We start from the raw sequence: 14,917 nt of genomic DNA on the forward strand, positions 1-14,917 counted from the left end.
ACTACAGTTCATGTAAAACACTACAGACCATGTGAAAGACTACAGTTCATGTAAAACACTACAGACCATGTGAAAGACTACAGTTCATGTAAAACACTACAGACCATGTGAAAGACTACAGTTCATGTAAAACACTACAGACCATGTAAAAGACTACAGTTCATGTAAATACCCATAAGGCTACTGGACAGTCGGCTCAAGAAGATCATCAACATGAACTGTTCAAAACCCAGGCCCGCGTGGTTAAAGAGCAGCGGTCATAGAAACTGAATGAAACTGAAATTCTCACTGAGAGGAAGACCGTCATTCGAACGGTGGGAAAAAAAATTAATAACTTAATAACTCGGCGAAGGACGGTGGTCGTCGCAGGAAAACAAAACGGCTGCATGTTCTGCATGCCGGCTCCGTTCCCCCCCCAACCCCAACCCCCCCCCCCCCCCCCCCCCCCCCCCCGGGGGACTCCTCCCGCATCTGCATCATTATTGCGCTGTGCGTTAGCGCTACTGCTAATCAAAGAAGCGCAATCTGGCTTCTGTGTGCCGGACTCCTGGGTCCAGAAAATAAATAAATAAATAAATAAATAAATAAATAAATAAACAAACAGCTTCTGCTCCCGCTCTCCCTCCCAAAATGACTAATGCCCATCGGAGACACAGCTCTGGAAGGAGAGATGGAGGGAGGGAGGGAAGGAGGGAGGAGATAGGTAGAGAGAGAGAGAAAGAAAGAGTAGAGAGAGAGTGCGATGGAGAAGAACACACAGTAGTGTGAGAGAGTGAGAAAGGGAGGAGACACAGTGAGAGAGGAAGAGATTAAGAGAGAGAGAGAGAGAGAGAAAGAAAAAGAAAGAGAGGTGGCAGAGGGTGAAGGAGCCTGTCTTATTATTTTCTAATTAAAGGACTTTCTCCCTCCGCTCAGCATAATCCAAAAGACTCGCTCGTTTCTATTTCCAGGCCGGGGGAACAGCAGGCCGGGGGAACAGCAGACCGGGGGAACAGCAGATCTGCTGGATGAACAACAAATCAATGGGAAGCCAGAGCACCATCATTCAAACAGGAAGAGGAGGGCGCAGGCCTGACCAGCGCCAGCCTTTAGCGCCAGCCTTCAATGCCCGCCATTATGCACGTTGTGGCATGCTACGGTACAGTCACTGCGCTGGGTTGGGACGGGGTGGGACAGCTCTAATGAGAACATATTAAAATACATGGAGACCCAGTGCCAGCGGCTCAGTCTTGGGGTGGAAAGTCGGGGGGTGGGGAGGGGGGGGGGATGAACGATCATGGATAGGGATTGTGATCGCATTTTTAATGAAAATCATCTGATATAGTTTTGGGGAGGGGGCACAAGCGTTCTGAGTGGGTGGGCCTGACCCACTCAAGCCCCACCCATAGTGACTAAAACATTGAGAACACACCGTCAACTAGAGACCCACAGAACACGCAACACATATAAAATGGAAGGAAAGTGAAGCAGAGTGCACATCAAACTGAAGTTGAAGCAATGGTTGCCTGCCAAAGACAGTTTCATTTCAGTAGCTCCGTATTAATCAAAATAGAACAGCAAAGTCCTGCATTTTTGGGATTTGCGGATTTGAAACTATCAGCAGTTCGCGGGAGATTTTATGCTCACCTGCGACTGCGTATTTTCAAGGTGACCTTTGAAGGTCACCTTCAAAAGTTCTTATAAAAAGTTCTGCATTCGAGATAAATCTGGCCCAACATAGAGAACGGTGTGATTAAAAAGCCTCATTAATTTCTCATGACCTGGTGACAACAAAACAGGACAGAAAAAAAGAAGCATCCGTAGCTTCATTTGAGCACATAATTGGCACATGATGTTCTAATTACACCCAACAAAAACGCTGGAAATAGTCTCATTAATAAGGCACATCAAGTATTGGGGGGGGGGGGGGGGGGGAGGGGGGCGGAGGAATTATGGTAAGGGGGTTCTGCTTCTGAACCAATGAGAAAGCAGACCGGCGCGCCATCCGATCCCCAGCGGAAATGGCGCTAATCGAAGCGGGCAGTCTCGTAAACGAGCCGTGGGCAGAGAGGGACACTGCCCCGGCGGAGCACGGAAGGAGGACGGGAGAAGACGGACGCGACGGCTCCGACGAAGACGACGGATGGGGTCGAGGGGGCCGCCCTTCCTCTCATTAGCGGCCCGCGGCATAGCATAGCATAGCTTAGCGTAGCATAGTGTAGCGTAGCCTAGCGTAGCATAGTGTAGCGTACCCTAGCGTAGCATAGCGTAGCATAGCGTAGCATAGCTTAGCGTAGCTTAGTGTTGCGTAGCCTAGCGTAGCATAGTGTAGCGGTGCAGATTCTGTCCCCGTCAGCTCGCTTCCTCTCACGGGGGGCGCGACCGAAAAAACCACCGCCCCCGGTGATATCCGTCAAGATGGGACACCAAAGGCACCGTCATGCAGACGCCCCCCCTCCACCCCCACCCATCCACACCCTCACCCCGCCCCCCCCATCCACACCCACACTTCAGACAAAAAGGCCTCAATTAGGGAAACGCTGTCTGTGCAATTAAGCCAAGTGGGAAAGCATCGCGGAGACGGCGACGGCGATGCTCGTGACAGACGCTGTCGCCGGGGACTTCGGTGGAGCCGCCAAACGTTTCACAGGAATCAACAAACAATCCATTTACTCTTCCTCCCTCTCTTCCTCCCTCTTTCTCTCTCTCTCTCTACCTCTCTTACAGGCCTCTCTCTGCGTGCTTAACGCACTGGATCGCTCGATGGCCTGGAGGGTTAGCCAAAGGATAATTCCGTTGAACGGGGACAGTAAACCCTTTGTCGCGCTTCGCAGACGGAGACAGACAGCCATGAACGCACACGCTCGCTCATTAAGAGCCTTGGACCTCCAGGAGGAGTATTTGTGATAGACTGGACTTTGCTCAAGTACCAGTGGGGATTTTTTTAAAAAACAAAACAAAAACAAACGCCCCATTTTTCATTACTCTCCAATTTCAGATGGATGATATCAATTAGGAGCCGGTCCCTGCTTGCTATTCAGGGCTCTCCCTGTGGGTGTGGGCTCCGAAATCTCAGGTTCCCGCCACTGCTTGGATTCTCTCTCAACGGCCCTACTTTGGAGTGCACCATCTGTGCGGCTGCAGCAAAGAGACCAGAAACAGACCACAGACAGACTACTGACAGGATTTACCACAGACAGACTCCCGACAGACCAGGGACAGCCCGGGGACAGACAACAGACCACAGACAGACTACAGACAGTCCACAGGCTGGCCACGGTCAGACTACAGACAGACTAGAAACACACCACAGGCAGACCACAGACGAACAAAAAGAACACACACGGATTCCTCTCCTAACAAAGTGAGGGAGAGGGAGGGAAGGAGAGAGAGAGAGAGAGACTGAGGGAGGGAGGGAGAGAAAGAGAGATAGAGACTGAGGGAGGGAAGGAGAGAGAGAGAGAGACTGAGGGAGGGAGGGAGAGAAAGAGAGAGAGAGAAACTGAGGGAGGGAGAGAGAGAGAGAGACTGAGGGAGGGAGGGAGAGAAAGAGAGAGAGAGAGACTGAGGGAGGGAGGGAGGGAGAGAGAGAGAGAGGGAGACGGTGTGAAAGGAGCAGCTGAAAGTCTAAGATGGATACTCTAATGGAACGCGCCGGGCCGCCTGCACACACCTGGCGCTCCTCGATACGCGGGCGGGCCGCCGCCGCGGCGTCGGGGGGACTGCCAATGAGCCGCCGGCCCGGGGTACCGCGCGCCTCGTCAGACACGTGTCGCCCCGCGCGACGGGGGTCAAAGGGCAGGGAGCCGCCGTCGCTCCCGGCGACGGAACGTTCCGGCGGGCAGGCGGAATGCAAATGCGAACACGGGGATCGCGTCCCAGCTGCCAAGAGACGCCTCGTTTAAAACCTGCTCTCTCTCTCTTTCTTTCCCTCTCTCGCTCTCTCCCTCCCTCCCTCTCTCCTCTCTCTCTCTCTCTCTCTCTCCCTCCCTCTCGCTCTCCCCCTCGTTCTCCATGTTTCTCTCCCCCTCTCTCTCTCATCAATAAGATAATCACATGCATTTTTCTTACTGCGGCTGTGTTTTTTTTTTTTTCATGTTGTTTAGCAAATTGCTTAGAGAGTACATGAACTCCAATGCAAAACAACATAATTAATTCAACTTTCTGATTTGTTGAAAATTTCCTGATAAAGCTGAATTAATATCCGAACACGGAATAAACAGCGGCACAGTTTGTGTAGCATACAGTCACTGTTTACCCATTTAAAATCACGCAAAGGTCACAACAATATTTTCTGAGTCCAAACCGGCACCCCCAACTGGGGAACGCGCTACTTAGCAAAAAACTCTGATACAGTACATTCGTTTCAAGTAGCAGATGGCGTGTCATGTTATATACGGTAGAGCCCCCCCATCCCCCGTCCCCCCATCCCCCCATCCCCCCACATCCTCACATCCCCACCAGCTCACCCTAATCTCCTGGACCTTATAGAGCTTAGTAAAGTTTCTCTGTGTCATCCCACAACACACGACAAACAACGCATAGAAAACGCAGCAAAACTCCCATCGTTTTCCAAACGTCATGCAGATCTAACATTAAGGCCAGTTGCCCAATGACCAAAATTTATTTGCCAGATGGTTTGAGTGGTTATAACATTTATTTATTTTTTTTAATTCATGCTTTTTCCCCCGAAGCATGCCAGCCACAGCAGGAAGACGAAGATGTATCCTCTATAGATATTGGCCAACGGCCACAAGCCGTCTGTTTGTTTCTCTTCCTGTTTCGCTGTCCGTGCGTCAAAACCAGCCCCGATCCAATACAATAACCCCCAGGAAACACATTATTAATAAATTATGAGACCACAAAGGAGGTCGCCCACTGTATAATTCTTCAAACGTGTACGCGGATTGAAGATGAATCTCAATTTCTGAAAATTTGTTTTGTTTTGGTTTTTTTTTTTTGTTTGTCAGCTGAAACGCTGAGCGGCGCAGGGGGAGGAGTTACCTGGCGGGCGGAGTCACCTGGCGGGCGGAGCGACTGGCCGCCCGTGTCACTCCGAGGTGCCCGAGAGTGAAATCTGGGGGTTCCTCGGCATCAATCAATCTCGGTAAATTAGGGAGAGGATAAATCAGGGCTCCCCCTTCCCCCACCCCGGGAAGGCCGAGCCGAGCCGAGCCGTTGCCTGGAGACCAGCTTCCCGGGAGAAATTACAGCCGGCCGGTTCTGTACGGCGTCGGAAAACAGCCAGAAGCTCGGCCCAGTCGCGGGAAAATCTCCCAGCAGCCCCGGCGGCGCCGTAGGAGGAGCGAGGGCTTCGTCAGAGCGGCGCTCCCGTATCCACGGTAACGACAGCCGCAAGCACACCGCGAAGCGGGACGACGGCGCCAAAAATGGACGGACGGGCGGCTCCACCAAATACGGAAACAGATTAAGTTTTATCGATATGAGGTGGACAATGTGTCCAATGACTGTCATAGGCTTAGGGCTGGCGTTGATTTGGGGGGGGGGGGGGGCAACCAGCTACGCTGTCCCAGGCCCTGGAGGAGGGTGGGGGGTGGGGGGAAGAGGGGCAATGGCCTGTGAATCAGTGGTAAATATTTACTGTCCCGAAACTGGGACTAATATAATAATATAATTTTGTCCCAGGAATTTCCCCCGCCGGTCCTGCACAGGCATCAATGTAAACCTTACACTGTAAATGCAATTCATGTCCACGAGGTAAGAAGCTAGATATACCAGACACAGTGCCTCTTTGAGGGCTATGTCCTCGTATACACGGTGAATGACGCACGCTCTAAAATTTTAAATCCTAACTGTCACTGCTGGCTGCAGGGCCAGGAGAACAGCGCCGAAGACCAGGATTTTTTACAGAACCCCGCGGTGTCGGCGCACATGAGCCGTTCCCCGGTTTAAAGCCACAATAAACACTTTATGTTCCGAGACACACTTTATTACCAGAAGCGCCGAAAACTCGGGGTGGGGGGGGTGGGGGGGACGGGGACGCAACGCAGCGCCTTCCAATCTTCTCGCTCCGCGAAAACGCGTCTTTCTCAGCTTTATTTGCAAATGTACTGGCGAAGAAATTGACAAAACATCCGAAAATCAACTCAACTGCCAAGTGACTGACACGAGAGAAAGTCAGACTTCACTCAAGATGGAGACCGCCAGGCCTGGAGCAAAATCGCGATCGCAAAATCGCAATCTTCTAGATTTCCCCTCTTCCTGTTTTCCCCACTTCCTGTTTTCCTGTATGGGAAATCTTGGTCTTAGTGAAAATGCCATGCAAGTACACAATAGGGAAAAAAAAGGTCATTGCTAATATTCCCACATGGCACAATTGGGTAATATTGCATGTTCCTCTGCCAATGTGAAGACAACAGTCTGCATCACAAGAACCTGACATTACAGGAAGACGACAAACAGCACAGGCCAAAGAGGGAGGGGCTACCGTGGCAAGCACGTGAGCCCCTTCCTGGCTCAAAGCTTTTGCCGCAGAAGCAAAAGCAAGCAGGCGAAAAAAAACAAAAAAAAAAACAAAGGGGTGTTACTGAAGGGATTTCGCGGGATATCGATCCGGTGGAGAAGCACTCGGCGTCATCATCGACGGGACGGCTACGGAGGAGAGGAGAGGAGAGGAGAGGCCGCACTTCCGCACCGTCGCCCCCCCTCCCCCCCCCCCGGGAAGAGCCGGCGGCCGGCGACGACCTCGGTCGCGGACGCCGGGGCTGGCCGTTAAACCCGCTAGCCCGCGGCGGCGGCGGCGGCGGCAGTGCCGTAAATCTCCCGCCCTATTTTAAGGCGGCTCTGTGAGCTCGGGGGGGGGGAAAAGGACCAGCGATGAGCTGGGAGGGAAAATGCAAGTCATCCCGCCAGGCGCTAACGAGGGCGTCTGCAATCAGTCCTCCAAACACTTCCGTAATTGGAGCGGGGGAATTGTGTGTGTGTGTGTTAAAAAAAAATAACAGAGAAAGAAAGGAGAAACAAGCATTGGGGCATTTTAATTAGTTTTCATTATGCTTCAAATTAAGCAAAAAAAAATTCTGATTGGATGTTTTCAAAGCAGGGTTCAAGCCTTAACAATTAAGCCGTGTCCCATCCACCAAGGTGAATGCAACTCAGAAAAAACTAAAAACTAAAATTCCCAGGGCCTCGTCCTGTTAAGATACTGTTCCAGTGCCCGGATGGGCCCCACAGTCTGGTATCTGTTAGACCACCGTTCTAGTGCATGGATGGGCTCTATGGTCTTGTATCTGTTAAGGCAATGCTCTACTGCATGGATGGGCTCTATGGTCTGGTATCTGTTAAGGCAATGCTCTACTGCATGGATGGGCTCTATGGTCTGGTATCTGTTAAGGCAATGCTCCTAGCATGGATGGGCTCTATGGTCTGGTATCTGTTAAGGCACTGCTCTAGTGTATGGATGGGCTCTATGGTCTGGTATCTGTTAAGGCACTGCTCTAGTGTATGGATGGGCTGTATGGTCTGATATCTGTTAAGGCACTGCTCTAGTGTATGGATGGGCTCTATGGTCTGGTATCTGTTAAGGCAATGCTCTAGTTATCGCGAGGCAAAACTGCTAACAACTGAGAGAGAGAGGGAGAGACTGAGGGAGTGAGAGAGAGAGACAGACAGTGAGGGGGGAGAAAGAGAGAGAGAGAGATAGATAGATATATATATATAGAGAGAGAGTGAGGGACAGACAGAGGGAGGGAGAAGGAGAGAGAGAGAGAGAGATAGAGAGGGAGAGTGAGGGACAGACAGAGGGAGGGAGAAGGAGAGAGAGAGAGAGAGGGAGAGACAGTGAGAGAGACAGAGAGAGAGAAAGAGGGATGAGAGAGAGAGAGAGAAAGAGGGATGAGAGAGAGAGATAGAGAGAGAGGGTGAGGGACAGACAGAGGGAGGGAGAAAGAGAGAGAGGGAGAGACAGTGAGAGAGACAGAGAGAGAGAGAGAGAGAAAGAGGGATGAGAGAGATAGAAAGAGAAAGCTGTGCTTGTAAATGCAGAGAGAACAGCCTCCGTTTGGCTCCGAGCGGGCCCCAGAGCGGGACCCCCAGACCCAAAAAGCCAGCCGTACCCCGCTGGGCTCAGACCCCGCCCCCTGAAGCTTTCATCCCCCCCTCCAGCAGCCAGAGTGGGGGGGCGGGGGGGGGGGGTCGCGAGTCCAAAACAACAATTACCACCCAGAGAGGCCCTTGTCTGGAACAAGATGGCTCACACTGGCACGCGCCCGCACAAAGCCGCAGAAGACAGGGCGAGGGGCCAGGCTTTGGACACACATCCACTTGGCTCTCAGCTCTCCGGCTGGTCAGCGTCCAGAACATTCTGTGCGGCGCTACTCTAGCCTGAACATGGATGGAGGCGGGGTTAGGGGATGAGGGGGCGGGGTTAGGGGTGTAGGGGGAGTGGTTAGGGGAGTAGGGGGCGGGGTTAAGACTCAAACCAAGCTCTTCACTAGCTGAGAGTCCATTGATATAACACTTAATTATACAACTAGGATGATCATCTTCTGGCTCCTTCTGAGCATAAATACTCTGTGTGTTCACTTATATAAAAAAAGGAATAGATAAGGCATTTATTAGCCTCTGATATTTTTTAGCAAATAATAGTTCTGATCATTTGTCTCCCTTCAACTAATCAGTAACACAAATTGGCATGCAGCTAATTCACTAGTGTTAAGAAGCTGTAATCTAACTGTTTCAATGCTACGCTAACTTATTAAGCAACTAAGCTTATTATTTTGTTTAAGGGATAAATATTGAGGAAAAAGTACGCTGAATAAAGCTTATTCTTACTCCTTTTTCATTAGCACAAAAACACCAACAACACATTTCTTTCACACAGGACTTAGCAGATTAACCGTCAGGGGAGTTTAAATACAGATCAGTATTCAATTAACCGCTCAATCAAACATAATTAACTTAAAGCAGAGGGAAGCGTAAGCCAGCATGAAGAGATTGCCCCCCAGGACGGGGGACTACAGAAAGCCACAAGGCGCTGATCCCTTGATCACCCTCACACTAGTGCCAGTCACACCGCTAACAGAAGCTACAGAGCTAGCTGCACAGGGAGGAGCATCTCTTCTGCACAAGGCATTGTGGGATACTTAAAGACAGCCACGGCTCTCCAGTAGGTCCCTATATATAAACACACACGCACACACACACACGCATGCACATGAATACACACACACACGTACACACACAGATGCATGCACACGTACACGCACACACACACACTTACATTCCCACATACACACACTCACACACACATGTACACAAATTCAAACAAACACAAGCACATACTGTACATACAGAAAAACACACACCCACACCCACACACACACACACACACACACAGACACACACATGTACACACCCACACCAGGCTTTCCCGCAGAAAAGTAATGAGGCTTGCATTTGATCTTATTGTTTAGCTTATTGTTACTGGGGGCCCCTCTTTACTGTGAATAAATCACAGTTGGAATAAAGACAGCGAGAGTGAGAGATGTTTAAAAATGGCCATAAATCAGAGAGCCAGAAATCCTGCAATCAGCATGAACTCTCCCTGCTGCAAAATTCATTTGGGCCTGTTGATAGTCTACAGGCAGAGCATATTCTATCTCTACTGCTGATAGCGTGCCTGTGTGTGTGTGTGTGTGTGTGTGTGTGTGAGTGTCCCCTGGAACTAAGCGGCCTAGCCCAAACCATGAAAAACAGCCCACAGTCACACAGTGCATTTCTCTGTGATACAGGGTACCGTGCTGCACTGCAGTTGTGCTGTGTTTACACAGCGCTGACTCCACGGAAGTGACCGGCCTCTCCCAGCCGGTGGGCCACGAGTCGCCGTGACGACTGCATCCTCGTCACCGTGACGACTGCGTCCTCATCGCCACTCTCTCTCTCTCTCCACTGACAGGGGACGGAATCACGCAGACGGAAGAGGGAACGAGGCGAAGGAAAAACCAAAACCACCGGGGTCGGGACGCATCAAGCAGCTTTTGACAGATTCCTTTTTATCATTTCCTCTCCAAGGTGATCAAACTCATACTTTGCTGTGAGTCAGAACTTGCAAGAGGCCGGAGAAATTATTAGTTTTGAGATGCGTTATGCTGGCTCAAGCCCTTGACACACTTGATGTGGTGATGTCAAGGCCACTCAAAGTAGCTCTGTGTGTGTGGAGGGGAGGTGGGGGGTGAGGAAGGGGGGGGGAGTGGTTTGCTCAGGCACATCCAAAGCATTTACAATCAGTCCACTGAGGACCATCTGCTCAGTGGGCGTCTGAATCACCCATTTCATCTTCAGCTACCTCTCAATGACCCGTTTCCACAGAATCAGTTCAGAATCAGTTTCTATCCTGCTCAGCTTTGTGACAACATCCACAGTTCGCAAACTGACAGCACTGTACGTTCACAACACCATGAAACTCCACGTTTATGAAACAATAAAACGGTATACCATAACACTCAGCTTTTCCCCGTTAAGAAATTTAAACGGTATTTTGTCGATCATTCACAGCGGAAACGGACGATTCGCAAACCCGCGTGAGCTTGTTCCCGTGTGACGAGGTTGAACTTAAACAGCCTGTAAAAATCTGTAAAATTTGCAGCTCCTTTGACGTTTCCGCACTGAGCCAAACAAGGAAAAACAAAATGAAAGCAGGCCAGCCCACCGAGCAGCATCACATATACCGAGTTGATACAAACATCTGATCTATTTCTCTCTCCGTTCTTCATAATCTTTGCATTTTGTTTATTAAAAGCAGCACCCGTCAGGGGGGGCGGGGATATGAATCCGGTGAACTCACCTCGTCGTAGGTGTAGCGGTAGTCTGCTTTCTTTGATTTCAAGTCCCACAACACCACTATTCCAGACTCGAATCCAATTATGAGCTGCAATTACATCAAAACACAAAAAAGAGACAGTCTTGAGTCTTTTGGAAAAAAAAAAAAAATATATATATATATATATACATATATATAACAGAGGCACATAAATCATCTCAAAATAAAGCACACATTTTTGCAGTCATACGCTGCGTAAAGCTAGAGATCACTTGGGAAGAGCACTTTTTTTTACCCATACTTTTCATTTCAGACATATTTTACCAACCATTGAGTTGGATTTACTATTGACCCTGTTCCCCCATTTTATAAACGAAATTTTTCTGGTAAAAAGAGATTCTTTCAGAACTGCTGGGTGACTCATCCTGTTAAGGCAATGACGACTGTGACTGACAGCCCCGGCAGGCCGACGCCCACTTGGCTCTGACACACAAAGTGTGTCAGGAAGTGTTTCAGTGGGTGGCAGTGAAGTATAATGGAGTACGGCAAGGAACTGGATTCGTAAGCTAAAGGTCACAGGTTCGATTCCCATTCCGACACTGTCATCGTAAGGTACTTAACCTGCATTGCATCCAGCTGTATAAATGGATAAAATGTCAATGTTATGTAAAAAAAAAAAAAATAATAATAAAATTAATTTGTATAAGTCTGCTATGCCTGTAATATGATATAACGGCTGGGGTGACAGTGTTCCACTGCTCACTAGTGACCCCTGCTGGTCAGTCAGGTGCCTGCAGGTCCGCCGGTTGAGTGGCATGTAGCTTGGTCTGACTCGTGTGCGCGCGATGCTGACTGGCGAACAGCGGCGTGATAAGAAGCAGGGGCTGACGAAGTGCGTTTTTGGAAGAGAGCACGCGCTTGACTGCATTCTCCCAAACGGATCGTCCACGGCAACAACCGCTGATAGAATATGACTGGGCATCCCAAACTGGGAGAATAATGGGGGGGGTAGGGGGGGGGAGTACAAGGGAAAATCTTCCGCTCCACTTTGCCATCCAGGTTTCTGTATATATTTTTTTTTAACTCCAAAGGACAACTCAGTTATTTTCTCCATCCATGTCAGACCCTTACGTTACGCGCTCTAGAACATGAACAGAATTGGCCGATGGTTTCGGGAACAGCTCGCCGCTTTAAAAAGAAATGGGAGTCGGCCTTTCATCTCAGCGTTTAAAAGATCCCTACATATCCTGTTAAAAAAACCTTTAAAATGAAACATCAAACCCAGGTGTGGCGGGGAAGCGCCGTGTATCTGGAATAGTGATTCGGAGTCGCTTTTGAAAGCAGATTTCATGTCACATCTCTCGCTTGAGAGGCCGACAGGCGACTGTCTTTTTCGAGTCGACGGGGGGACCGGACCGGACCGTTCCGAGCGGGACAGCTTGCATTTTTAAAGGGCTGAAGGGCCGGGGTGTGAACCTGCAGTCCTGGGGGGTGGGGGGGGGGGGGGGGGGGGGGGGGGGGGGGGAGGGGGGGGCGCAGTTTCTGCAGGTCTTTGTGGTTTCCCTGTCAATCAGCAGCCAGTTAATGCCTTGAGAACAAGGTGAGTGTGGACTCCTTAGCCAATCAATGACTTAATCGCTCGTGTCGAAACGGTCTGGAAAGCAGCAGGCACTCTGACCCTCCTCCCCCTTGACACCCCAGCTCAAGGGTGTCTGAGGGGCAGGGTTTTGGGAGGGGGGGGGGGGAGTGGTGCTGGGGGCACACACGCCATTCTCACCTTTCCTTCATCCATTGGGTTGTCGCTTATGTGCACGACTGGTCCCGGGTGGGCCTTAGAGGATCTGAAAGCGAGAAGAGGAGAAAAGAGAAGAGGAGAGGAGAGGAGAGGTTAGGTCTGAGAAGCGCTGGCCTTCCTCTTCCCGCCACTGCACAGGGATCACGCGGACCAGGAGGGACGCTGACATTCCCAAGGACATAGCTCCCACACTTACTTTAACCCTCTAAGATGTGACATCACAAATATGCGATTAGAATGTTCTTCACATTCGAACATTCTAATGCTGATGTAACAATCGCTACCGGTAACTGAAAGCAGTGGCGTTCTAGAACACTGACTTAGAAGTTAGAAGAAAACATTCCAAAAAGCCCTGCTCTTCAAAGGGTTAACTCCACCACCCGGGGAAATTAAAACACTGAAAATACAAAGCTTAAAAGTTGAAATTCTTTAAACTCCAAAGTTCGTGGCACAACGAGTCGACTATGACAGCTCTCTGCGGGAGAGGGTTCTGTGAGCGACTGATGTCACAAGCAGACAGAGTGGGCTCGGCACACGGAACAATGCGGAGGTTAAGCCAATGAGAAAAATGGCTGCGGGTTCAAATCCCAGACAGTGCTGCTCACCTAATAAAAATCCAGCTGAGTATATGAAGCCTTGAGAGTGCTGTACACATTTTAAATTAATGTAAGCAATAAAAGACAAGGGCACCTCAAACACACGCTGTATATAAGGAGCGCCCCATAATGCACTGCACGTATATTTACATATCTGGTGCAGGCATGCTTTGCTGCTAGGCAATTCATTTTCTAGAGTACTGCCACAGGGTTCAGTAGGTCTAGTAAACAGAAGACAATCACACTCAGGCACCAGTGACATCCGATTACAACAGCACGGTGAACCGAAGCAATCGTAGCCCGTAGTAAATATTGTCAGGCAGCTGGCGAGGAAGTCACAACAGATCGATAAAGACAAAAATAAATAAATAAAACCGCTAAAGTTGTTGTGCAACAAGAATGGGGGGCCTCTTAATTCTAGCTAACGACGAAGCAAGCTAATATTACCGAAGACATTAGCGCACTTAATTTACACCCAGACGCCAATACTCTGCCGACGGCGTCCTCGTATTACACCGTTACGCATCATTGGTTCGGCTCTCTCCGAGTTCCGCTTCTCCGATAGGTCGGGCTGAGGTGTGCGGCGCAGAGGTGCAGTCTGGGAAGCCCTGACCTCCTGTCCTTCGGCTCTCACGCTTGTCCACGAGCAGCTCGGGGCCTAAAGCACGGCGAGTCTTGCTGCTCAGCAAACCGCGTTTTGTGTTCGTTTTACTTTTAATTTTTTTGGTCTGTAGAATGTCTTCATCCTCTCGGGACGTCCCTACAGGAAGTGCGGTGGACGGGCAGGGGACGGCCTTTGATGGCCACTGCAGGCTGCGCTTCCTGTGGTTTGGCCAATTTCACATTATACCCAGAGGCCAGGGGCTACACTCAATACAGAAAGCTGTGAGAGCTTAGTGGGCTTACTTTCATAATCTGACTGCTGACTCTGGATCAGTGTTTCTGTGCTCCTCCCACTCCTCCAGAGACTAAATACTGACTCTGGATCAGTTTTTGAGACAAATGACAGGCCAACTCGGTCACCCATCCTGTTTGCGGGAATCTCATTATGAGGGAGCAGGAATCATGAGAGTCATAGCATAACATATACACACACACACACACACTCACATACACACACACACACACACACACACTCACATGCACACACACACACACACACACTCACATGCACACACACACACACACTCACATGCACACACACACACACACACACTCACATGCACACACACACACACACTCACATGCACAAAGCACCATGGGCACTGAGAGTCATAAGTCATATGTGTGCAGACACACATACAAACTCACATATGCACACACACATGCACACAGGCACATACACAAACACACACAAGTGAGCACACATACTCACATATGTGCACACACACACACACAAAATTTCAGGTATGACTTCACAGTATTGAAAGAACAAAAATAGAAAACCCATCAGACCAAACAAACAAACAAACACAAAAAACACAATGACTCAATTTACAGCAAATAAGGTATATGATTTATACAAATAACCCACACCAAAACATCTCAGAATCAGGCTTTGCCCATTCACTCTACATAATACGCAAACTCAAATATACAGGAACTCATCGAAACAAGGCTGACAGCACATATTTCAGTGTGATGAAAAATGTATAATGCAAGAGATGACTTATAAGCAACACGCGCCACTAAAATAAACAGCAAAGTTACATATACGGCCCGTGGAAAAGTATTTACCCCTTCCTGATTTTCTCTGTTATTGCATAT

At 49.6% G+C, this 14,917-nt stretch overlaps 1 protein-coding gene across 25 annotated transcripts in view; it reads right to left on the reverse strand.

Annotated features, from left to right (window-relative positions):
• stxbp5a (syntaxin binding protein 5a (tomosyn)) overlaps positions 1-14,917 on the reverse strand; it is a 123,123-nt gene that overhangs the window by 39,194 nt on the left and 69,012 nt on the right. For all 25 annotated transcript variants that reach the window (XM_035421523.1, XM_035421521.1, XM_035421522.1 and 22 more), the window contains exons 6-7: positions 12,537-12,600; positions 10,784-10,867 (exon numbers count right to left, since the gene is read on the reverse strand). In XM_035421523.1, coding sequence (XP_035277414.1) covers positions 10,784-10,867; positions 12,537-12,600 — 148 coding nt within the window. The remainder of the gene's footprint in view (positions 1-10,783; positions 10,868-12,536; positions 12,601-14,917) is intronic.

The sequence above is a fragment of the Anguilla anguilla genome, chromosome 6, assembly GCF_013347855.1.
Source record: "Anguilla anguilla isolate fAngAng1 chromosome 6, fAngAng1.pri, whole genome shotgun sequence".
Classification (NCBI taxonomy): domain Eukaryota; kingdom Metazoa; phylum Chordata; class Actinopteri; order Anguilliformes; family Anguillidae; genus Anguilla; species Anguilla anguilla.